At 42.8% G+C, this 26,343-nt stretch overlaps 1 protein-coding gene across 4 annotated transcripts in view; it reads right to left on the reverse strand.

Annotated features, from left to right (window-relative positions):
- Positions 1–246: 246 nt before the first annotated feature.
- Positions 247–26,343, reverse strand: part of LOC139757269 (ficolin-2-like) — a 28,848-nt gene continuing 2,751 nt past the window's right edge. Inside the window, exons 2-8 of one of the 4 annotated variants that reach the window (XM_071677607.1) lie at positions 20,068–20,207; positions 7,870–8,173; positions 5,518–5,721; positions 2,827–3,010; positions 2,286–2,391; positions 1,259–1,395; positions 247–1,114 (exon numbers count right to left, since the gene is read on the reverse strand). In XM_071677607.1, the coding sequence (XP_071533708.1) occupies positions 927–1,114; positions 1,259–1,395; positions 2,286–2,391; positions 2,827–3,010; positions 5,518–5,721; positions 7,870–7,932 (882 nt within the window). In that variant the 5' untranslated portion in view covers positions 7,933–8,173; positions 20,068–20,207 and the 3' untranslated portion in view covers positions 247–926. Of the gene's footprint in view, positions 1,115–1,258; positions 1,396–2,285; positions 2,392–2,826; positions 3,011–5,517; positions 5,722–7,869; positions 8,174–8,898; positions 9,121–13,484; positions 13,639–20,067; positions 20,208–26,343 lie in introns of those variants that run through there. The other 3 variants (XM_071677606.1, XM_071677608.1, XM_071677605.1) reach the window with 3 other exon arrangements.

Consider the following 26,343-nt stretch of genomic DNA (forward strand, 5'->3'; position numbering starts at 1 on the left):
GAAGTCTGTCTGGACTGCCGGCACCAAGGCTTAGCGTCAGGCTAAACCTGCCTCATTTGCATGTAATGATGATAAGCGTGTGTTGTGTGAAATGCAGCTGGGTATATCACACAGTAATATGGCGCGAGGTAACTTAAGTGACAGTAAAGGTGTCACAGTGTTACACTCAACCAAGAGGATGCTAGGGAAAAGCTCCACGGTATATCATGAGAACATTTTTTAATTGCTTTTACTGATAGAATAGAATTTGCGAGTAATGTATATATATATATTTTTTTTTTTCAGACATCTTACACTGACTATGGTTAGAGATATACCACTACGGTCCACCGCAGTCAAAGGCGTGTCATTTCGTGTAGAATGGCTGAGATGGCGTTGGTTATGTGGCCTCAGATCTTGAAGGGCATCAAAAAGGGCTTTCCCTCAAGCTCTCAAGACCAAATCAAATTACATTATTGGGTCCATGAGGTGACCTGAGTTCTAAGGCCGTCATATCTATACGATTATACGAGAGAAAACTCATAAATGATTCACATTATGTAAGTAAAGTATATAAGGTGGTGATGTATGCATATGTACAAACAGAACGGCTGTGCCGGTTCTTTGCTAATTGGCTTCGAACTTTAGTTATGGCTGGAACAGATCATCCAAGCATGATGCTGTGTAGGACCAGGTCATAAGAACATGGTATACGTCAGGACCAGGTCACCCTGGGAATGATATGGGACCAGGTCATCATATCATAATGCAAGTTAGGATTAGGTCATCATTGCATGATTCAGGTCAGGACCAGGTCATTACATCATAATACATGCCAGGATCAGGTCATCAGTGCATGATTCGGGTCAGAACCACGTCACCAGAGCGTGATACATGCCAGGAGGAAACGAGTCACCTGCAAGAGGAGGCTACAGGAGGGTGTTCCATTAGGGAGACACACTGGGCGGAGGCCTGATCATCATGGACACCTCCCTCAAGCTCAGGGTTTTACTCCACGTCCTCCAGATGATGCCTTCTTCCCCGGGTTCGCTGGGACCCAGCGCCGTACCCGTCAGATGAGACACGTAACACGTGAAGTACCACCAGCCTCCACCGTGCTTCTGAGCGCAGTGATCTGACCAGCAAAATAAAGAAAGTTTGAACCCGGAACCACAAGACCAACTTTGATGGGGAATGTATCATACCTTTGAGGATGTATATACGACACTGTAGGCACTGTATGGTTGTGGCACTGGCCTCCTGCACAGCTGGCACTTACCGAGGGTGTCGTTATCATTCTCGTGGTCGAAGGTGGAGAATGGGTGATGGTTGTGGTGGCGGAGGGAGTCCCCAGCAGTGCTCTCGTGATTGTAACCATGTACATTCAGGCGATACAGTCTGGTTTCGCTCTCCACCCTGTAGGACATAAACATTTATGAGTACACTCACATACCAACGTCTGGGTGAGTGAGGCTGAGGTGGGTGGAATGTTATGATAAGTTATCCAAGAGCTACTTAAACTGGACCGGGGTGGAAAACGGTGTGTGTGTGTTCTCGTAGAGCTTCTATTGGTTCAAGAGATTTGGGAAACGACGTTGCACCGAAGTAGCGAGCACGACCGTATTGCTTCTGAACTTGCCAATACCCAAATTTTCAATTTTTTTTCCCGTGACAAAGTTTGCATTTCTGGCTCCAGCACCCTAATGGAGAGAGAGAGAGAGAGAGAGAGAGAGAGAGAGAGAGAGAGAGAGAGAGAGAGAGAGAGAGAGAGAGAGAGAGAGAGAGAGAGAGAGAGAGAGATGACAGCAGCTGGTAACGACATCAGCTGGTGACGATAGCAGCTGGCGCTGAACTCCACAGAGCAAATGAACACGACCAGACAGGTGGTAAGTTGCCTGGGACCGGGTCACAGCTGCAGTACTTGAGTAAGTTCTGCCAGAACTTGTACTGCTCATTTACAAGTTAGGAGAACTTGCTCTGTTGGAGTAGAGCTGAGCTGGAATATTTCGTTTACAAGCTACGAAATGTTGTATTGTGTTGTGTTCGAGATGAGGTTGCTGTTATGTGTCTCGGTCATTTTGCTTTCGATAACTACAAGTCTGATCAAGTGATGAACAGCTGTTCTGTCTCCTAAGAACATTAATGTTTTTGTGATCAGATTCTCAGTGCTCGCTGACAACAGTAAAACATCACACACACACACACACACACACACACACACACACACACACACACACACACACACACACATACATATACACAAAGAAGAAGCGTTACAAATCCCAGGATACCAGTGATCAACAGACCTGAAGGAGTCCCAGGAGGCGAAGGCTTTTCTTCCGTTCCAGTCGATGAGGTTGACCAGGAGCTGGTGCGGCGCCTCGCGTGTGAGGGCGTGGAGGACTTCATTCCCTGCCGGAACACCAAGAACACTAGAGGTGTGTGGCGGGGAAATGGGCGAAGAGAGAGAGAGAGAGAGAAGAAAAATGGGGAAGAATACAAAGAAGGGGAGGATTAAACACGATTAAAGTTCCCTATTTCTTTCATTTGTCGTTGCAGGTAAATGGGTGATGTTGAGAGTAGTGTAGTAGGATAGTCTTCACGAGGGAGAAAATAAGGCTAGTGCTACTTAGATATAGACATCTATCCCTTATCCAGCTCCTGCCTAATCCAGCTCTTCCTAGTCACTCCGTCTCTATCACTCATCCATATTATACTCAACTAACAGCTGTATTACTCACATCTACTTATTCCTCTAAATCACACTCTACTATCCAGTGGCTTGGATCTATCTATCCCTGTCCTACCCAGGACTCCCCTCCTCCTTTTTCTATCCTGGGGCCTTACCTATCCAGAACTCGCCGTTAATATGGCCGAAGCCATACTTGTAATCGACCCAGGTGCGGTTGAAGTCAAGTCTGGGGAGGTCTTCAGAGTGCGTCGGGCGTCGGGCTAAGATGACAGTCCAGCCGCCGCCTTCCGTCCACTGGTCGCAACGCACCGTCCTGGGCGGCAACCCTGGCGGACGCACCTGTAACACACATACAACACAATGCTGGGAACATTTTCAGACCGCATCTGTAACACACGTACAACACAATGCTGGGAACATTTTCAGGCCGCACCTGTAACACACGTACAACACAATGCTCGGAACATTTTCAGGCCAAAACGATGAAAAAAGAAAGATTCCAACAGTTGAATAATTAATGATAGCACTGGGAACATTCACTGCAGGATTGTGCCTATTGGTTTCAATTGTCACGTGAGAATGGACACCAAACTACCATCACTACAGTGATATAAACTGGTATAAACGTGGAAACACTGAATGAACGACAAAACTTCCTCACAAATGTAGTATAAAAAGAGCCGTAAATAAAGAATGTATTATAAACTGCCCTCACACATCCAGCACATAAAAAGTACACATAAAAAATGTACTATGACCTGCACTCACGAAGGAGGTATAAAAACGGAGGAAAACTTTACTCCTACAAACCAGAGGAAAGATTTAGCGTTGCTGGTTTATCTACGTGTGTTGCAGCGGCCTTAATGAGGTGGGAAGCAGTAGAATCATTGGAAAAAATATATATGTAAGAGGTGCTCAGTGACCGGAGAAAATCCCTACCGTTATGAGAGTATGGTCAGAAACATGAAGTCTTGCCCAAACATTTGATGAAAGGAACGTAAAGAAAAAAAAAATAATAGATCGAGTACAATGGAAGTAGAAAACATAGTTTGTGATACATGAACTTGGCCAAATTTCGAAATAACACGAGGTAAGTAAAGAGGGAGTGAAGGACGAGAAGAAAAGAATAAATAGACGTGATTGAAATGGACGAAAAGGCAAGGGCAGCATCGTCATGTGGTATGAATAAATAACAAAAGATCGACGTTAATAGAGAGAGAGAAAAAAAAGGATTTTCCTGATGCGAAAAAGTGAGACGTGTAACTTACCTCTGAGAACACCTTCTCAGAGACGCTGCTCCCACGCTCTCCCATCTCCCGTAAGACCAAGCTATCATTAAGCAGCTTTACTGTTCAGATCTTTCTTATGTTCTAAGCTTAACATCTAAGCTTAAGTCCCATGTCTAAGCTCACCGATGTTTTTTTTTTTTTGATTCTGGGAACTGGGAGGTCATGGCAGGTACTCAACGTGAGGTATGCTTTTCCAGGTTCTGTATCCTATTTTGTGGGTGTATTGTGTAGGTGTATCGTGTAGGTGTATCGTGTAGGTGTACTGTGCAGGTGTATCGTGTAGGTGTATTATGTAGGTGTATTGTATAGGCGTATTGTGTAGGTGTATTGTATAGGTGTGTTGTGTAAGCTTATTGTGTAGGTATATTGTGTCGGTGTATTGTGTTGGTGTATTGTATAAGTGTTTCGTGTATGTCGTGCAGATGTGCTGTGTTGGTATAGTGTGTAGATGAATTGTGTATATGTGTGTGTGTGTGTGTGTGTGTGTGTGTGTGTGTGTGTGTGTGTGTGTGTGTGTGTAGTGTCAGAGAACCATAACACAGGTGGTCGTGTGTGACCCAAAGCCTACCCAGATATTTATGGGCCAGGGTTTAGCTCGGATGATTTCTACCTGACGTGAACCTTCGTTAGTCTTCGCCGTTTTTTTCTGAAGCAATAAAAGTTGAGCAAATATTTGTCTTTGACAAGTTGTCCTCCTGGGTATTTATTGGCTGGAGAGAACTCATACTTTCTTATATTTTTCTTTTATTTACTCCACAAATTTGTGTATTCCATAATCTTTTTTTTCTTCCTCTCGTTACCCTCAAGGCGACACGAAGGTATATTTACTTTATCTATATGAAAGGCGGGGCTTCGTCACACACTTGGTACAGAGTACCGAGCCCACGCAACGTATCCGTAATGAAAGTGCTGGTAACACGTCAGCTGCCTTATCTATCTTCCCTTATCTAACGTCCAGAAAATATTTCAGTGTTTGAGAGACTCCATCATCATCATCCGGCATGATGTTCGTAGAATTACGAGCCTATGAAATGAACCTCCAGCGAGAATATATCAGACAGCAGCACGGGTCGAAGCTTCAATAAGACATGCCGAGGTTTCGTCAGATGGTTCGAGACGTGGTCGAGACAAAGGAATAAATCAAGCTTTCATAAGGTATGGCGTAGCTCTCGCAAGCTTGCCACTTTCATATTCTGGTCGAGTGCTAATAAGAGGCAGGAAGGAAAGATTAACTGTACGAGAGTGGAAGATATGGATCACGTTATGAAACCAGAATGCTGGGTCCCAAACCCCAGAGCGGAACACACAGCGTCAACAGACGACGCTGGATCTTCGGCAGCAGTGTAGGATTGTCAGCACCTCCAGCTTTGGACTGTCAGCACCACCAGCTTAGGATTGTCAGCACCACCAGCTTTGGACTGTCAGCACAACCAGTTTTGGACTATCAGCACCACCAGCTTAGGCTGTCAGCACACCCAGCTCAAGAAATTCAATCGGTAGTGAAGGCCTATACCTTGAGGTAGGAAGGCCTCATCATCAGTGTAGAATCTTCCTCACCTGAACAACAGAGGTCCAGGTGCCCCTGGTGCGGGCGGCGCTGCAGTCCTCGGGCAGAGTGTCTTTGAGGAAGGTGATCAGCGTGTTGACAGTGTCCCTCAGAGAGATCACCTCCCCCTGTAGCAGTTCCTGGCTTTCCTGCAAACCCTTCACCTCCTTCATAAGGGCGCGCTGCTGCTCATAGTGTCGACGGGAGCCCCAAACCTAAAGGAAGAGGGATATACAAAGAGATATACAAAGACCCATCAGTGTTTGCCAGATCTATGGAACTTCACAGAGCTAAGGGAATAATGGGAGACCATGTAGACAGAGAAGCATAGATATGAGCAGGACATTATATTTCAACCATATCACGGTGTTACTAGTCACACATTGTGACCTGACGTTCACAAGGCATATATATATATATATATATATATATATATATATATATATATATATATATATATATATATATATATATATATATTTTTTTTTTTTTTTTTTATACTTTGTCGCTGTCTCCCGCGTTTGCGAGGTAGCGAGGCTACCTCGCATATATATATATATATATATATATATATACGACGGCTCTATTTTCCAGAGTAGTTTATAGTGAACAGCGCTTTGGAACTATCAAACAACTGCAAAAAACGCAGGAACAGCGTTTCATCAAGGTTTGTTTGACTCTCTCAAAGTATCAGAAAACCCAGACTTTTAAGGATTTAAATGAAAACGTCTGCAAAACATGTGTAAAATCCTCTATTTTATATATTCGTTTGATAGATACTGACAAAAAAAACCCAAAAAAAACCCAGTCTGCGTTCTCTTTCCCAGCTTCTCCTGTACAGCTAAAGCTTCATTCAGAGTATATTTGGATCAGTATAGTAAGCTTTTCCAGATCGATATCCACCATTAAAGCTTTATTTACAGTAAAAAATTGACGAAAGGTTACCCATCCTTCTAAGTACACCTAAAACTTGTGCCTGAGGCAGGAGAGGCAGCTCTCAAACTTGACGAATCAATTGTGTAAAATTCAGAGTGATTCAGAATATTTCAATACACAGTTTTTTTTCTTTTGTTGAATGTTACGGATTCTAAAGTTTATTGAATACCATGTACCTCACGGGCTGCAGATAGTGCTATACGGGTGTGTAGTCTTGTTCATCTGTCGAAAAGGTCAAGAGAAAGCTTAGTTACACACAGCTTCGTTAGCCTTACAGAATTCGGATGAGCAACAATCTATCCATTTTTTCTGCGTCTAGTGAAGGAAAGAAGTATGCTTACGAATTCTGTGAAGGAAGAACTTCGTCCGTCTTATATGAAATCAGTGAGACCAAAGGGAAGTTCAACATGTGTTTTTCTCCATAACTCAAGTTGGACGTAAAAGAGGCAAGGAGTTTATTGACTGCTTTTGCGTAGGAAATTGTGAATTATAGAACTGCTTGTTTCCATGCGAGACACAACATGTTATGATCTTTTTCTACAACATGAAATAGATGTTTTATCTTCATGTAATATCATATTGAAGGAGTTTGTAGATATACTCAATAAAATTAAGACTTTCTCCAGCCATTTTCCAAACTTTTCAAGGCAAACATTAACCGCTGGCTGATTAGTCCACGACTAGTGGTCGTGATGTCATTTTCGGAGCACTCTTCAGGTGAAGAAATTTTAACATTAATATGAGCCTAAGTGAGCATTTGCAAGGTCTGTACCCTGATGAATCGTAGAATTGCAGTTTTTAGCTTCGTCCTTGATTCTAAAAAGACGCAAGATGAAAGAAATATAATCCAATAAGAAATCATAATGCTGGTATAGTGTAAAAAATATTGTCAATACAGAGCCTCTTTGGCTCTTAAAGACACCCTTACATTAGGGCTTTTTGGGGTAAACTTAGGACAAACCTGATTCTAAGTCAAGTGAAATTCTCCTGTAGGTCGCTGAGAACCTCTTGTGAGACCGATCTGGACGTCGGTGAGAAAAATTCCAGTAAAGTCCAGTCTATTCTGCTGGGATGTCAACCACTCAAATGAGTCTTCGTAAAGTTTCAAATGAGAGTCTGAAGGACCTCCTTGGTAAACAGTCAAATGAGTGTCCAATGCGGGTCGTCAGCAAATAATGAAATGAATATCCGAAAATACTCCCTTGATAAACAGTCATATGAGAATCTATCATAGCTCCTTGGTAAATAGTTAAATGAATATTAATTTTTCACCTTAAGCAGAACTCAAGTGACAGACTGTAACACAGACGCTTGAGACAGAGAGAGAGAGAGGGAGAGGGATACGAGGGTTGAGCGTCTGTTACGAAGCGTTTGAAGTAAAAAGAAAATATCCACAGTTAACCCGAGAGAAACAGACAGGGACTCACCTCAGTGAAGACATGACCAAGAAGAACAATCACAATTCCCGAGACAATCTTCTGAAGACACATTGTCCTGGATCTTGTGCTGGATTTTTCCCTCTTTTTTTTTTCTTCTTCCCTGAGCCGTGGTCGAGGTGATATTAGACGATGAGCCAAGGCCAGGGAGTTTATAGGCTCCTCACGTCAGCCCCTGGGTTGTCACAACTCAGAGGAAAGGATCCTCACAACTCACAACGAGAATTCCCTTTTTCACAACTCTCTCACACATGTATAGGTTTTATTCTTGGGCTATCTTCTGTCTTATTCTATCCTGAGACATAAAGAGTAATGACACAGGGTTATTTATATGCTAATTGTGATTTAACACAAGAATAATTTCCGAGTACTGTTAACAGGTTATATTCACAACAGAACAAGCAAGTAATTGTAAAAGAATAGCTCCATATATATATATATATATATATATATATATATATATATATATATATATATATATATATATATATATATATATATATATATATATATATATTCCGCATCAGCTGCAGGTAAATATGAAATGGCAACATATGATCACTTGATACATATAGACATTGAGTCAGAGTAAAGAAAAGCGAGTTATAACCAATAGAATGTTTGTAAACAATGTTCACTTGACGTTTGATGATGGTTGGTGCGTGTGTGCTGGTGGAGGTCCTAGGCTGCTGGGGTGCTTCGACATGTGAGGGTCGACTGTGAGGGAGGCCCTCGCCACCTTAAGGTCGAGGGAGCTCATGGGGAGAATCTATGAGGTTATGAGACTGGGTTATGTAATGGCCAGGTTATGAGGAGTTATGAGGAACGCGACAGTTCTGGCTTAAGGATAGAGTCACTGAGGGAACCCACGTTGGGGGTCTGGTCTTCGTCTGGTAGCATTTCTCCGTACACATTACATTACCGTGTCTACCACATCTTCACACCTACCACATCTACCACGCTACCACATCTACCACACTACCACATGTTAACAGCCATCCGTCGATACATCTTACGTACGTGGATTAAGAACACATTTTAGCGTTGCAGTTTATCTAGACGCTGTCTTGTGGTAATATTTTCTTGGCCACACCTCGAGCGACTGAAGAACTGGACTCCTGCTGTGTGGTGAGGGCACAGCACGGCACCGCCACCCTCAGGTTCTTGATGTGTGGTCAGAGCACAGCATTACGCAGCCACAGACACCAGCGCCACACGGCAACTGAGGCGGGGTGAGGCCGTCACACCCTCGGGGTCCTTTGGTACTTTGGCACCGAGTCTAGGCACAGTGTGTAGGGGGAGGGTGAGGCTGGGGAGGGGGTGTGTGGGGGAATGAGGCTGGGGTGAGGCGGGGCGCGTCTCGGGTTGCCTGGGGCGTGGCGGGGAGGACAGAGTATACGTAAGGGGAGAGCTGCGAGGCCCTTGGTGACACCCGACCTAAGCGTCAAGTCAGGAAGTGCGTTCCTCTCCGTCGAGTGTGTGATGGTGACGGGTCGTGTGCCTCCGGGTGTGTGATGGTGACGGGTCATGTGCCTCCGGGTGTGTGATGGTGACGGGTCGTGTGCCTCCGGGCGTGTGATGGTGACGGGTCGTGTGCCTCCGGGTGTGTGATGGTGACGGGTCATGTGCCTCCGGGTGTGTGATGGTGACGGGTCGTGTGCCTCCGGGCGTGTGATGGTGACGGGTCGTGTGCCTCCGGGTGTGTGATGGTGACGGGTGGTGTGCCTCCGGGTGTGTGATGGTGACGGGTGGTGTGCCTCCGGGTGTGTGATGGTGACGGGTCGTGTGCCTCCGGGTGTGTGATGGTGACGGGTCGTGTGCCTCCGGGTGTGTGATGGTGACGGGTCATGTGCCTCCGGGTGTGTGATGGTGACGGGTAATGTCTATTGTGATATGTCACAATCTCCTTTCATGTCAGAGGGACACACAAAGCCTGGGTCTATATCCTACCGGTGCAGGTCTGACCTGGGAGGCACCTGTGCTTGTCTGCTGGTCAGGTCTGACCTGGGAGGAGCCTCTGCCTATCTGTTGGCCACATTTCTCTTCCCAGTAGGTTAACTAAGCAGTTAAAGTGAACTACCCACACGTCGACGACTCCGACAGTTAGTCTAAATTTTCTGGCCGGAAAAACCATACTATGACGGGTTCCAGCTGATGAAAACATCATTTTTATCGACATCAGCGAGAGTTATGGCGGACATAACCCGAACATCGCTGGTAGAAAATCCTAGAGGCTTTGTTGAGCTCCACACACACACACACACACACACACACACACACACACACACACACACACACACACACACACACACGCACACACACACAAGAACCCAGAGACTTCAAGATCTTTTTTATGAGAAAAGAACCACATATGGAAAGAATACATAGTAAGCCAACACAGAGGTGATATGTACAGATGAGATATGTAAATACATAAAGAGGAGTCGAACTAACGAACGTTGGTAAAGTGCACCGAACTCATCCGCATTCCAAAGTCCTGCTAACCCTAAGGCAGGAGATTCTCCCTAATGCCGTACAACAAATGGAAATTGGATTAAACGCTTTGATAATATGCGCCATGATAGAGGAGCGAGCAATCCCCAGGCATCTGCAATACCCAGTGAACCAATTATTTAGCCAGACTAACAAACCAGAATGTGTAGCAGCCATGACCAACAGCACAGTGTATTACCAAAGATAGCTCACGCCCTCTGCTCTGTGTAGGATCAGCCAGTTAACCACAGACGGGTCGGGTTTGTCACGTGATGCCCCACCGCTCTGGTAGTGTAACCGACCACAACACCATCTCTTCACCAGTGTAGCTCACACACTCCCCAACCTCCGGCCTGGCAAGATGAACACCCTACCACACCACCAGACCTGACCTTCACCAACGACGTGAAGGAAATATATCGTCCCTCAAAACTGATAAGCAAATACGCAAGAAAAAATTTAGTCATTAGTGATTACTATCATAAAAACATCCACCATCGAGCTTGCATAAAGAAACACATACAAAGGCAAAACAAATAAAAGAACAACAATGGAAAACCGAGATGATATGTCCGCACAAAACATCGCATCACTAAAGCTATACAGCACAATACATGCGTATGTCACTCTTATCCGTACTTAAGGTCGACCAAATCATTAAACCCTGAAACTTGCAGGTTATATGACTCACCTGGCCAGCCAACCTCAGCGTCCACGCTGGGAGTAGCTATCACTGCTCACAGTGGAGGCTTACAGCAACACAAGATATGTGAGGATTTTCAGTACTCGGCCACCCTCTCAGGAGAATTGATGACCTCATTGGGGCCTGTCAACCCACCTACCACCTACATCCCTCCACGTCAGGGGAGGATTATGGTGTCAGATAACCACAAGGTTTTAAGGATACATGATCCAGCCTAGATCATCGGGGAGTCTTCTTCAAGACGCAGTTCTCGGACACTGGATGATAAAGTTCACAAGGAAAACAATACAATGAAAATAACAGGAAACCTTACCGTGCAGGTGAGGGGCCGTATCTTCCAAACCCTGACATAATCAACGCAGACGTTTAAACGACAATAAATGACACAGTTACAAAAAACGACATAAAAAAAAGCCTTCGACAAAGAGAGGAGACGAGTAGCCTCCATTGCACATTGTTGGTGGTACGAAGAGCAGGAAGAGTTTCGAGAGTTTACCGTGCGACTGACTTCCTCAACCAACACACCGCTGCAATAACCATAAACGCAACACCAACAGAATTCCCATTACCCTGCGGCGTCCCACCAGCGCCATCTGTGACCTATACCACACACACTCACCCTGCAGCAGGGAGCACGACCATACCTGTATATTGCAAGGGCGACACCACTCCCATAATGGTTTCCAATAGCACGACCCCTGAACATACTAACCTTTTACAGTCAGGGACATCAAGACTCAGCAAATGCCATAGAGACTGGAAAATACAAAGGAAACACTGACAAGTTTACGTCAATGCCGCTAGCTGAGTGTGAGAGATTGTGTCACAGCCATAGAGAGACACCGGATACATCAGAATAACCGTAAATGACTATGCCACAGCGCAACATTATGAGTTACTCACACGCTTCAGCAAAACCATGCCACATGTCTGTATATTTTACAGCTATCTTCTGTCTCCACTTTACCTTTCTGGTCCGACCTTCTTTTTCATCACCTCTTGATCGTTCAAGTAAAAGGATTAAAGCTCACGCCAGGGTCACAGGATGCGTCCACTCCTCTGAGACCGTGCCTTCTGCGTCACACATCCACACCGGCAGGCACCAGAGAGCATGCGTCATGCATCGCCTTCCCTAGTCTCTCTTTGTTGTCCTGACACCAGACAGACACTTCAACATGACACCCACAGCACCTCGTATTTCTCTGACGTCTCCCGCATCTGTCATGTCACTTTACTCACCTTACACCTGTCATGTTAAGCTCCTCACATCCCATCTGTTTGTGTTACATCTCCTCAACTTCACATCTCTCACAGTCATCACCATCACCAAAGCAAAGCTATCATCATCAGCGTCACCATCATCAGCGTCACCATCATCAGCAACACTAACTCTTTTTTCTTATCAAGATCACAAAAGAAACACCATCATTCTTCACCTCCACTTCGTAATGTGAGCCAGCCTCTCCCTCATCACCACCGCTTCCATCATCACTATTAATCATCCGTGTAATCACCATCACCAACTTTATAACTATCAACTAATCTTTGAAATCATCACTGAATCTATCTATAGTGACCAAACTTCAGAATATACGCCAAGTCACTATCTTCACCATTATCCTTATCTTTACGAGAAAGATTACTTATCATCTTCACTAACAGGACGCGAGGAAATGGCCTCCTTCTTTCAAACACTGGTGATAAATGGCCTGACGTCAATATCAATGAGAAAATGGACCGTAGTCCCAGTAAATGGCAGAGAAATAAGCTTATTTATGTGAAAGGATTTGATGGAAATATCGAGACAGATATACATACGTCTGTGGCATGTATCATCGAAAAGCCCCGGAAGTAAAAGGAAATGGCTTGCACCACCTGGAGTCCAGTGACTGTGGCGAGAAGCATCGATACGTAGCGAAAGAGAAAAGTAAGAGAGGCTATCAATCGCCACTTGTTGAGGATAACGCCAAGGGGCGGCGCAAAATAGCCAAATGGGGCGGGCATGTGAGGGTAAACTGAGGGCATAACCCCACCCCTTCCTTTCCTCTCGTCTTTTCTCCCCTCTGATGGTTCGCACTACATGCACAATTCATGCGTAAATAACATGCATCCGAATGGAGTCATGCATGGAGCTCATCTATTCCTCTACATTTTCCAACTCATATTGTATGAAGGCACGAGGAACCTTAGTCGAATGGATGTCCCACGTTCTCACATTTTCCACTTCTATTGTTTTACATGAGAGGAAAAAATGGGGTATATGTGTAGAAAATGGTAGCTTTATATCTACTGACATATAAAAATATAAACGGTGTCTTCCCTTAGTCTTAACACTGTACCCAAGACTTCCTCATTCTTCTCATCGTAACAATACCTCCATATATAGAGGACCACTTGGGTAACATCTCACCGAAAGTAACAGCGTGACACTTTGCCTGAGTTCTCCTCCTTCTTCTGAGCCTCCCGGAGACGACCGCCTTCGTAGCGACGACCCACCAGGAGCGGCAAGCCTCAGCGACTGATTCAGTTTTCCTGGCAGCCCCTCCTCGCTTCGCCAACACCAGAGATAAGGCAACCGGATGTGGCCAGAGGGTGCCACCAGACCTTGGACGCCCTGCACTGACACCAGGCTCCTCCCCCCCCCTGCTCTGGGTGCCGGGCCTTCCCGATGCCAACACTGACCACCGCCAGGGGCCCTACTATGGCCAGACTTGGCATAGACGGTTCCTTCCTGTAATGATGTTATACTGTATCTTCAACGATATGGATCGCTGAGATGGACATGCTTGTATACTGTCCCTCTCACAGTGTTACGCTGAATTCTCTATGATTAGGATGCCGTCTGTAGCCTTGCCTGTATACTGCCCTCCTTGCACGATTCCATTGAAGCCTGTACCATCAGGAGGATCACAGTGTTACCATGCTTGCATACTGACCATCTAAGAGTCCTCTACTGTAATTCTCCAAGACCATAACATTATATAACACTGTAATGTGCTTATATAATGTTATGATTACGATGTTACAACACCTTTACCTTCACATGTACCACACTGTATTGTTATTACCTTCACCAGTACCATACCGTACCACAATCACCACCAGCAGTACCACACCGTACCGTCATGATCAACACCGGTACCAAACGCACCATCATAACCCATGGCACAACACGTCTCGCTCTCATCCTTCATCAATAACTCCGACATGTTTCAGTTCTGATCATCTTCAGAGTCAGGAACAAAGCTGAAGGAAGACGTAACAAACTGAACTGGTTTCCCATTGTCTGTTTATGAGTGTTGAGGGTAGCATGGTTAGCCCTGGTTAGTTCTTTAGATGAGTGACCGTCTGAGATTACCAGATGTTTTTGACATATGCGGTGAACGCTACGCGCTAGCCTTGTGAACGTTACGCACTAGCCTTGCGAACACCAAATAGCAAACTCTCGTTATAGGAACTCATAAGAACTCTCTCTCTTTCTCTTTCTCTCTCAACTTCTCTAATTTCCTGCTTCGTCGACAGAGAACAAGTTCGGTACTTCTATGTTGGATATTTTCCTGATGAGTATCATCCCTGTCATTGTACACTGACCAAGTTGATCCACAGTAGTCAAGGTGTGGAGGGATGAACGTAATACACAATATCCCGAGTCCTTTTGCTGTCTCTCCAGCTGAAAACTTTCCTAACAGATCTCATGACAATGTTCACTGTTCGAGCAGCTTTGATGTATTGCTTTGTTGGTTTCATATCATCGCTTAGGAACTCTTCCATATCCTTTTCCTTTATAACCTCTCCCACTGTTCTCCTGTTACTTCCATTTATCAATGTGGACTCACATTTCTCCTTTCCTCTCTCACTGTGCGTCCTCATAAATCTTCCTATTTGGAATTAAGAACAAAAGAGGTCCCAGAATAGATCCTGCAGGCACTCTGTTGTCTACCCCACTTCAGTCAGAGTTCTCTACACTAAGTAAAGCTCGTTCTTATATTAGAAACCTACTATTCCACTCTGGGTCTTTACCCTGAACATCAAATGCTTTCAGTTTACTGGGCGTCCCTCTGTGTGGGACGGCATGGAATGCCCTTTGGTAATCGAAATGGATTAAGTTAATGCTTAATCCTTTACCTAATATTAGCTGGTGTCCAATTTTCACACATTTTTGCTAAAAGTTGGTGGGTCGGCTCTTGTCTGACATAAATCCGTGTTGATTATGTTGTAAACAAATTGTTGATTTCAAAATAGCGTCTTGTTTGTCTCTTACTTTGACTCCATCACTTTACAAGCTAAAGTCGTCTTTAAGACTGAGTTGTGTACAGTCAAGCAGTTCACACCATAACTTTCATACAACGGGATCTTTTATACTGGATCGCTTTGTTCTGAGCCCAGTAGCTATAGATATTTATTCATGGTCCTTTGGCCAGATGAAAAACCTTTACACTGTGGTATCACCTGTCATACATTATACATCCGACGTGCCACTGTCATGTATGTCATCATCTCACCACAGTAACAGTCTCATCAAAGCAAAGGTAATTTCTCAACCATGAACTTAAACACTGAATCAAGAATTCGTCTCGGCCCAGGAAATAATCTCCCACCAAGGAATCATCGCCTGAGCAAGAGATAGTATCTCTCCAAGAAATCATCTCCCACCGAGGAATCATTTCCCAGCAATCTCTCCCTTACGCTAACCCCTAAAATTTATGGAGGCAATATTTTGCTCTCTCTCTCTGACGCATTGATCCCAGAAAAGCTGCTGGTCCAGGGGACTTTTTTCCATCTGCTTAAATGAATGAACAAACAATATCTATAAATGAATGATTATATACATATATTACACTTGCTTATTTTGAATGCAAAGTGGTTCTATACAACAATCAGACATTTCTTTCATATCTTTCATGAGAAATATATAACTTCATCTACATTTCTTCACCAGACTTATTTCCATTCCTGTTGGTTGGAAGTTTAAACATAAGAAATAAACACTTCCTGGGCTCACCTGGTGTAACTAACACCAATATATCAGGTCAGTGATTGGAATTCATAAGTTCTTCGCTATTTACTTTTCTCTTCTATTTTTTTGAAGAAGAATAAGTCTTAAGTTTTGACTGATCCCTAAACTTTAGGACGACTGATTTAAATGGGTCCACAATGGACAACTTCCTGATTGCTACAAATGAGTTTCTAATCACTGTTGGCACAGCTATCATTGTATATATTAAGAATATCTTAATTGGTGCAGAGTAAGGTGAGGGAGGTAATTATTACTGAACAAACATATGGAGTCGAGAGTATTTATATATACTTGTTGGTATAGATAGCCAGGGTGTTACCGGGCTCGGCCTGCTCATGGGACCTTAATCCTTGCTCTCAAAATCCTCAGTTTGTTTATTGATTGGTTGGTCGTCTGTAATACATGCTTGAGGTGCACCGGAGGATGTGTGTGGATACCTGGATTCTAAGTTTCTTCTCTGATTCAATCCTCCACATGCTGATTGGTTTCCTGGATTAATCTTGACTAAAGTTCGATACAAACTTGATAGAGAAGCCAGACACCAATATGGCTTCGACAGCTAATGGCATTGAGTAATCTTGTAAATCTGATGCAGGAGGAAGTGATTTGGTGTCTGGTTTCTGTAACCATAATGTCCTAAAAGCCGCTTGTGATAATGTGATTTCCTGTCATGATGCCATGTCCTTCAGTTGTACGACAGTTGCACTGTTTTGCCCCGACTCTTTACCTTTAAGGTAAATATATACATACCATGTCTTTACTCCTACGTGTGTGTGTGTGTGTGTGTGTGTGTGTGTGTGCTAGAATGCTGACACCACTTACGGGGACTTGGATCCCCTGACACACTGTGTGAGCCTGACTAATGATGCCTTGGACGACGCCATAAGGAGCACGAAAGGAAGCCTTCAATACCTCTTGTTGAAGTTCCGACACCATTGAGGCAGTCTTGACGACCCCTTCCACACGGTCTTGACGACCCATATAACAGCCTTGAAGACCCATTTAGCGCTTATGGTCCTTGTTGCATCGAAGGCTATGTCTCCCTAACTGTTCTCCACCTCCTAGATCGTCCGCTTATTACCCATATAATTACCGTATTTCCCTCATCCTTTCTTAATTATACGAATCTGGAGACCTTGATAATCCCGATACAAATATACATCACTCCCATCCTTGATAATCCAAATAATTTTCTTTTTGTATTGAGACAGTGTACATGAATTTATTTTTGCAAGTGTAGTTGGACCTACCAATTCATTTAGACTTTTGCCAATGTATATGCTAACGAAAACTTCTGGAAACCCGATGTATATGCTAACGAAAACTTCTGGAAACCCGATGTATATGCTAACGAAAACTTCTGGATTCCTGTTATGGCTTTATGACTGGAAATTCGATGCGGAGTGTGGAACAATACGATCAAATCGTGGACGATCCGAGGCAGAGAGTGCTAATGAGACTGCGTTTGAAATTAATGGAGATAGATTAAGTGAGTTTGGTGGGGGGGAGGGATAATGAATGTAGGATTTCTAGATAGCAACTTTACACAGGAATTGTTTAAGAGTTTCATCTCTATGCCAAGGAACCAAATGATAGTGTTTACGTCTATCTAAATATCTAAACTCAATTTTAAGTGCATTTTAAGTTCAAAGATCCCTTTCCTACATAATGCTTTTAAAAGCTGATGAAAAAGCACTACCAAATCACCTAAAATACCTGCAGAAATCTAATCAGATTTGAATGATAAAAACTCGGCTTCATTTTGTGAAGAAATCATCACTGAGTATATAAGATCCATCTGGCAGTATAAAAGCTTTTCCATTAAGAACACAGAAACAGCCCTTGACTGTGAATCTGAATAATCTATACATTTGAGCCAGGTGAAGACCATATGGGAAGTTCCATTTATCTATAAGATAATCTTTAAACAAGTGAGTATTCATTTTAAAAGAATTATGATAAATATAGATTACCCATTTGATATATCATCAAGAGATTCCTGGATTCAAAATGACTCATGTTGATAAATGAAATTTTATTTCTTTAATATCTGATTTTCACTTTAATTTGGACTGAATACTGATGAAACAACTGTTGATATACTGGTATCAAATGTTACTATATCCCATCTTGTTGGTGTAAGGGCACATAGATATTCATTAACCATAAACTGCATGTAAACCTCGACCTCAATATTAAAGAATACATAGAATAGAGAGTTTCTGTATACAGTAGAAACACCAACAGTCGGAAGCAAATGTTAGATATCGTTTCTTCCTCCATGCTGAAATTTACCATCATCATCATCACTACGAAGAGGCAAAGTAAAGATAATGATGTGAGATAAAAGCAAATGAAAATGAATAAAAGAAAGAATAGGACAGATAGAAAAAAAAAGATACGAGAATGAATATTAGGAATGAGCAAAAGATACAAGACAACACAATGATTAAAATACCGAATGAACATAACAGTAAAAAAGAAAAAAAAGAAATGTCTGAATGTTATCTCAGAGGAAGGTTCAAATACGATGATAAACTTAGATATAAAGATCCCATCCTGTGCAAACCTTTGTGTCACCGTGGATATCGCCTTGCAAGAGGCTGCAATAAACAACAGAATTCTGAATTCATACTGCCACGAACGCGCGAACATCATGACAAATATCACAACTGCAAAAGGCGAGACAGATGCGAATCTCTGAACTCCAACCAAGTTGGAGGAGATAAAAGTTTGATATTATTGCAAGAGATGTCAAATATGCAAATAGAGTGAGAAATGTCCCATTTTTTTTCCTCTTTTTACCTTGGGATAACAAAAGTTAGTGTGCTTCACAGAGAATATGAGGATCAGAAAATACAGAGGGCATTATATGGAAACGGATACACGTATATCCATGAAGGCTATGCTGATCAGATCTGTGGTAAACAACAAAAGTAAAAGAGGAAATAATGCAACTGAACATTTTATACAAGTTCAACCTGATCATTATAACACCCGAACTGGACAAGTTAACAACATCCACCCTGGACAAGATAACAACACCCACCCTGGACAAGATAACAGATAACCTAGATACAATGATAACATCATTATTCCCTGGCAGATTTAACCTGTTGCAAATCTTTCTTGTCTCATCTTTCTTCACCAGCTTTCTTAAATCTTAATTCAGGTAACGTTCTTTTAATTAATGACTCCACAAAGCTTACAAGAGTTCAAGGAGAGAGGAAACACAATTATCATCCAGGAGCTCGAGATAATGTCATTACCAGCGATTAAATGAAGTTTTAGAACTTATACCAAGAGAAAGATTCTTCCTCCCTTGACACTGATAAAAAAAATGTTGATCTCCTCAATTTTTGCAGCGTTCACGAGAGATGTATATTTTTCGTAGAAGATGTATATATATACATCAGAGTGCGCCCCTTCCCTCTCTCATACTAATGTTCTTTATACGAGTAATTTCGGTATAATGCTCCTCATTGTACTAAGTAGCTTTCTTCCTGCATCACATTTTCTTTACACTATCCACAAAGCACCTCTGTCGACCCTCTCATAATGCTCTCTTGTGGCCCACAAATGACAAACACACACACACACACACACACATACACACACATACAAACACACAAATTTTTCTCTTTCTCCAGGTATTCCACACACACACACACACACACACACACACACACATATACATACACACAAACACACACACACATACCTTATTTTCTTCAAAGCAGACACATATGACTTGTTCATATAATCATTAAATATTCGTCGACCATGTCATTCCTCTGTCCCAGCTCTGCTTTTGGTCTCACATAAGAACCTTAGCTGCAGCTTATATGTAGTTCCCCCCCAAGCAGCTTTTGCCGGAATTCATTACAGAAGTCCGAGTTTCTCGGTGTTACGTCGTCAGAACACTATAATGCCTCACTCCTTGTTCAGTCGTATTTGCTCGAATTCATGTACTAACCTATTTCATCATGGTCTTTACTCTTATTTCATCCATCTTGGCTTTAGAAGAGATGAAGAAGAGGGTTGTTCTGAAGCAAATTCTGTGTTGAATGTCGTATATCAGTCCTTCATGCTTCCAGCATACTAGGCTACACGATTCTGTGGAGGAAAAAGGATACAGTTCAGTTGTTATCATCAATATAAAGCAGTAGATCGTTCAGGTTTAGGATATCAGGTAATGCTGTTAGAATCATAGAAAGAATTGAAGATGTTCATAGAACTTAGAGATATGGAAGTACATAAATTGTTAGTATATAAACAAACTCAGCAGAGACTGGTAATGTAGCGAAGGTTCCTCACTAAGTTATGAATGAGGTCCATCTTATCTTTAGAATTGGTTTTCTTAAACTGAAATCACATCAGATATCAGATTGAAGTCGGGTTGAGCTCAAAGTTACCTCACTGGAACTTTTCAAACATCAAGGGATACATACGTGAGGTACGACGGAGAGAAGCCACCATTCACAAAAGTCCTCACACAGGAAAAGGATATTAATGTCTTTTCCTCGTCACAAGACATATTAGTAAACGTTGGAAAACTTCCACAAGTTTCGCTAAAACAAAAAAATATCCGAGACTCAGAACTAATGGTGCTTCGTCTTCAACACAGGAGTCAAAAAAAAAGAAGTGGGACACTTCTAAATCTTGTCGGATTATTTCTTTCGCAAAATAGTTAGTTGATCAAGTGTTAGGCGAAGTTGGGAAACCTTTTTTTTTCTAAGTAATATTTTTTTTTTGATAAAAATGCTGTAGAAAGATATGAGATTTAACAGGTTTCGATTTACTTCTTTGTTGATGATATGCTCTCTCTCTCTCTCTCTCTCTCTCTCGCGTATAGGAGGACAATACCTCCATATGATGTCAATTTCCACCAACTTCTGACCCACCTTCCTGTGCCACCAACATTGCCAACATCGTTTCCAGCCCCCAGGTGGCAAGACAAGGCTAATGCCACTTCACCCAGCTAATAATTGCCACTTAACTCCTGCTATGACCGACCTGTACGGTAGCATGTGAATAAATCCTGCGTCATTTAACTTTACAAGTCTCTGTTATGAAACATTCCATGACGCGATTCTCCCATTGACACTCACCGTTGCCTCCTGCCTTTTGACACTTAGGTAGTTGTTTATTAGATTTAGAGGACAGTAACCTTTATGACAAATAATTTAGGCCGAAAGGAAAAGGCATTTTATTGCAGGACAAAATATGAGTTAATGAGATCAGTTCCAGCTTTATGTATAACCCCCGGCGTGGGTGACTCACACAATATAATCATGGAATCATTATTTAATATAGAAAACTCACGTTTAACATTTAACAGTGGAAATGAAAAATATCCTCCAAACATCTACGTAATATATTGGAACACTATTTTACACAACATCACAACCCTGTACCACACCACAGTCTGTGGCGACACTCCACCACCCACCACCACCACAGATCACCACACACACAACCTACCACAGCACCTCTTACCACCCGCAACATACCACACAACCCCCATCCCTCCCGTACCACAACATACCACACTATAACTTGCCGTATCATCCCGTCTCATATCCCAACCTGCCCCGCTGAAATTTGACGGAAAGAACAATCTCGCGAAGACCTTCTCGCTTCAGAGGAGTCCTGCATTACCTCACTCCTGCGCGGAGTGCAACCTCGGAGCTACAAGGGCCCCAGTGATGATGGTGTGATCTCAAAACGTGACCCTTAAAGGGCAGATGGAAGACGAGGACATCATACCTAAGGGTCGTACCGTCATGTTCAAGGGTCGTGTCTTCGTGCTACAAGGGTCGCACTGATGCACTGAAGGGATTATCATGCTTGGGAAAAACTAACGTGCATTCAAAAGAAAAGCAAAAAAAAAAAGGCAAGATGGATACAACAGGTTGTCGAAAGATTTCGTCTCTTTCTTGGTCAATAATTTCTGTTCTGGGGCTAGTATAAGACTTGTGCAGAGCAGCTTGTCTGCTGACATTTTAGTACTCTGTTATGATACTCGGCCTCTCCCGCTCTACACGATGAAAAATGAAGTCGAAGACCGTGAGTCTTCGCTAAACTGCTCGAACTTCGCTGGGGATGGGTCAGCCCTTGTAACCTGGTGTGAAGTTGAGAATGGATCAACCTTGTGACCTGGTCCAAGTCTCTAGGAATGGATCATATTCTGTGACCTGCAACAGTGTAGTGGATCACAGTCGGGACAAGGATCGATCCTGTGATCCCGAAGAACGGATGGGAGGAAGAGCATTATAGATATCTTATCATTCAGAATGTTACGTTTGATATTCAAGATATGAAAGGGAAATATCAGATCATAATGGATGACGATCATTAACAGGTGACAGAAGAGAATTGTATGAGTGAGAATGCACTGAGTGGGACAAATTGGAGGGGAGAGGGAATAAAGAGAGGAAAGATAATTGGTTATGTTCAGTAATAAATTTACGGACCGGGGGAGATTGGACCCATTTTGTATGGAAGGATGGAGGAATCAATGTATTTTGCATGTAACTTATATCACATCTTAACTGACAGCCCCTCCAGGGTGACCTTCAATACTTAAGGGTCTGGGATATGCATTTTCCCCTAGTGATTTCCTAACTCATATCGCAGTAAAAGGTTATATGATATTAACAATACATCTGAGGGAATTGAATACAACTTTCTATTCATAACGTCGTAAAAAGATACTGACTTTGTTGCACGTAACATAAAACTTTCAGTTGTCTTTCAGTTTCCCTAATGCCCTACGAAACACTGATTGGAGAATATCATGGGTACGAATAAAGGCAAGAACAGTGAGAAGGATAATTGGGAAGGACATACGAAGATAAATCGCATCAGGAAGAATATAAGTGAGGAATATGAGTATGGTGGTCGTCCTTGCATTGAAGTAGGCAGTGGTGGTGGAGATAGCTCTTTACTAGGGAAGGTCCATGCTGGAGATGGTTAATGGTGGAGAGGTTTGATGTCGAGGAAAGTCACATGTTGTATAGAGTCAATGATGGGGAAAGTTTATGTTAGAGAAGGTTAGTGTTGGAGAAGGTTCATGGTGAGGGTTAATGGTGGGGAAAGGTAAATGATGGAGAAGTTGGAAGTGTTGGCGGGAGAGACGGGAATAATGTGAACCACTCGGCTACCTGAGGCCTGGGTATATGATGTGTACTGTAAATATTTTCCAAGACATCCACAACATCACAGTCATGATGATGTTAGGTGCTTGAAGATGTCAGGGGCCCTGGAGATATCAGGGGCCTGAAGATGTCAGGGGCCCTGAAGATGTCAGGGGCCCTGAAGTTGTCAGGGGCCCTGAAGCTGTTAGGGCCCTCACACCTGCATCAAAACTTCAAAGCACCACGTCAGCTCCTCCCAAAATACACCCTTTCCCATCTTCACTTCCCTCACTTCCAGATGCGTTAGTACACACAGTTACCCACCTTTCATAATCTTCTTATATTCTAACCCACACTGGTCTTAGGTCCCACTTCCTTCACTTCTTTCACACAGTCCCATAGCTCCCCCTCCAACACGGGGTTGCCACTGTATCTATCCCTCTCATCCCCTCGCTAACCCCAGACTTCACCACTGGACATTCTCAAACCTCTCTTCCTCCTCTCTCTTCGTTTCATTTAGATCCAGTACATCCGGGTTTTTCTCATTAACCGCAGCACTTGTCTCTCCTTTCTTTTCATCTTGGTTACACCCATACACCCTCAAACGCCCCAGCCTGAGCCCCCGAGGACAATATAAATGACCCTCTCGTATTTCAACGTTTCTCGGAATCCCAAGAGATCTTAAAGGCCCCTACCGGTAGACTGCACTGCCGTATACAGGAACGAGTTGGATGGCGCTCTCTAACCTACACAAGATTTCTCGACAATTTTTTTTGAGTTCTAATATTCATGAGCTTTCGAAATCATCAGCTTTTGACACATTAATCATATTCTGCGTCATTAAAAGCAATAGCAGTCAGCATAACGAGACTGAGGAAAGAAATAATAGAAAACAATCGTCGTTCCTGGGGAAAAAAAATACAGACCCTTCACATCCAGCACAGGTGTAGCGGCCGCCACACTGTAAGGGTTTTGTTTTTCTTTCCCGTTTAGTTCGAGAATCTAATTTTAAGGTAGTAAGTTGAGCGGCCTTAAGCACAGCACCCTGAAGCCGGCCGCGCCCGGTGGATCTTAATGTCGCTTCTATTGTCTTAGTCATTAGGGACCGCTGTTTAGAGAGAGAGAGAGAGAGAGAGAGAGAGAGAGAGAGAGAGAGAGAGAGAGAGAGAGAGAGACTCAAACCTTGTAAAGTTCGTTTTGCTACAGTTTTATTGGGATTATATACACTTATGCTTATTCAGTTGCAATTACCTACTTGTAATCATCTGCTTCTGATTACGGACTTATGATTACCTGTTTGTTAGAAACAAATTCTGATCCCGTTCTGAACTGCCAACGTATATGTAATCAGCCATATCTGCTTCATTTATGTGATTGGCTATTCATGATCACCTGTCTGGGTGATCGATATGACTACATACATGTGCAATATGAACAGTTTTGCATTCGTGGGACCCTATATGGAGACTTACGAATTATGCTGTTAGTGGATGATGTTTTTTCATTAGAATGAAGTATTGGATTGTTATGATGAGATAATGTGATAGCAGAATGAGTTAACATAGTGTTAGAATAAAGTAATCTAACATAATTTGTTATTATGACGTTAGAATAAAGTAACATGAAATTAGTATCAGGTAATATAACATATGAATGAAATAATATAACACAATGAGGTCATATAACTTTAGAATGTGGTAATATGGGATTAGAATGTGATAGTGTAGCACTGAATGAGATAATGAAACATTAGAATGACGTATTGTACAACTGAATCGCACAGCAATGCATCTTGTGATGAAAAGACACGATCCCACACACTTCCAATATATCCTTCGTTTATTTCTTTGGACCTCATGTCCAACATTCGGTCTTTCTAGTCAGATCACCTGTCAGGTCCAGCATTCTGTCCCACGGATCCAGCCTTGTGTTCCTCAGAAGCAACATTCTCTTCCCTCAAGTTTAATCTTCTGTTCCACAAGTTCAACTTCCCCTCCTGTGCCTAGGTTCAAAGTAAATGTTCTCCCCTCACCCCCCCATCCCCTTAATCTCGATCTCCAAAGTTCATCTCCAGGAAACTATATAACAGTCATGGATCATTTTTCTTTCTTCTTCTTCTCGACAATGTAAAAATCTTTCATCTTCTTACAAAGAACCTTCCAGCGACCCGTCGCACAACTCAGTCCAAAAAGCAGAATTTCATGCTACCCAATTTGTTGCAAAGCTCAATAGGATTTTGTCTCGATGGAGGAACAGACGAGCACGTCTGCTGGTCTGTTTCTGAGGGAAAAAGAATGACTTAATTTTCTATCATCATTTCTTTTTTCGTCTTTTGTCCTTGGACTCGATCTTTGACTATAGTTGATTTACAGTTTTTGAGCCGAATGGTTAAGTACTTAATTTGTACATAATGTTGCATAGTGTTATATTGCAGTGAATCTTTATATCATTTGATATATCATATATCAGCTCCTCATACCACATCAGCTGCTCACACCACCATAAGGACCTGGGCCGGAAAATTGAAAATCTATAAAGGTAGAATGGTGTAGAGAGAGAGAGAGAGAGAGAGAGAGAGAGAGAGAGAGAGAGAGAGAGAGAGAGAGAGACATCCCTCCTCACGCCCCAGACGGACCAGTGTCCATAACAAGGTTAAAAGCGCCACCAACACAGCGGGGTAGAACGTTCCTGGGGGATTATAACCGAGCCGTCTGTGTTAACCTCTGGACAACACTTCCACAAGTTTTAACCGCAGTAATTTTCAACCGAGTTAGGTCGCTGTGATGAGCCTTCCATGAAACACGACCAAGGGTTTACAACTCTAGATAAATTCCTTGTAAACTGATACTTGCACAATCCCTTCCCTTGAATCACAGGATCGTACAATGACATCCATCATCAGTTCATCTCTAGGTACAACACGTCTTCATGGAAGAATTACTCTCCCTTGATATCTTCTATTTCTATCTATACCACGTACTGAATAGTGTTCTGAATAGTGTACAAGACAGTGTACTGAATAGTGTACAGAATTATTTTGCTCTATATTTTCCAGCCTCCCTTCCAAGTCTTCATGTTTGTTGATCAAAATCATCCTGATCAGATATAGTCTT

This window comes from Panulirus ornatus, chromosome 25 (genome assembly GCF_036320965.1).
Source record: "Panulirus ornatus isolate Po-2019 chromosome 25, ASM3632096v1, whole genome shotgun sequence".
NCBI classification, from domain to species: domain Eukaryota; kingdom Metazoa; phylum Arthropoda; class Malacostraca; order Decapoda; family Palinuridae; genus Panulirus; species Panulirus ornatus.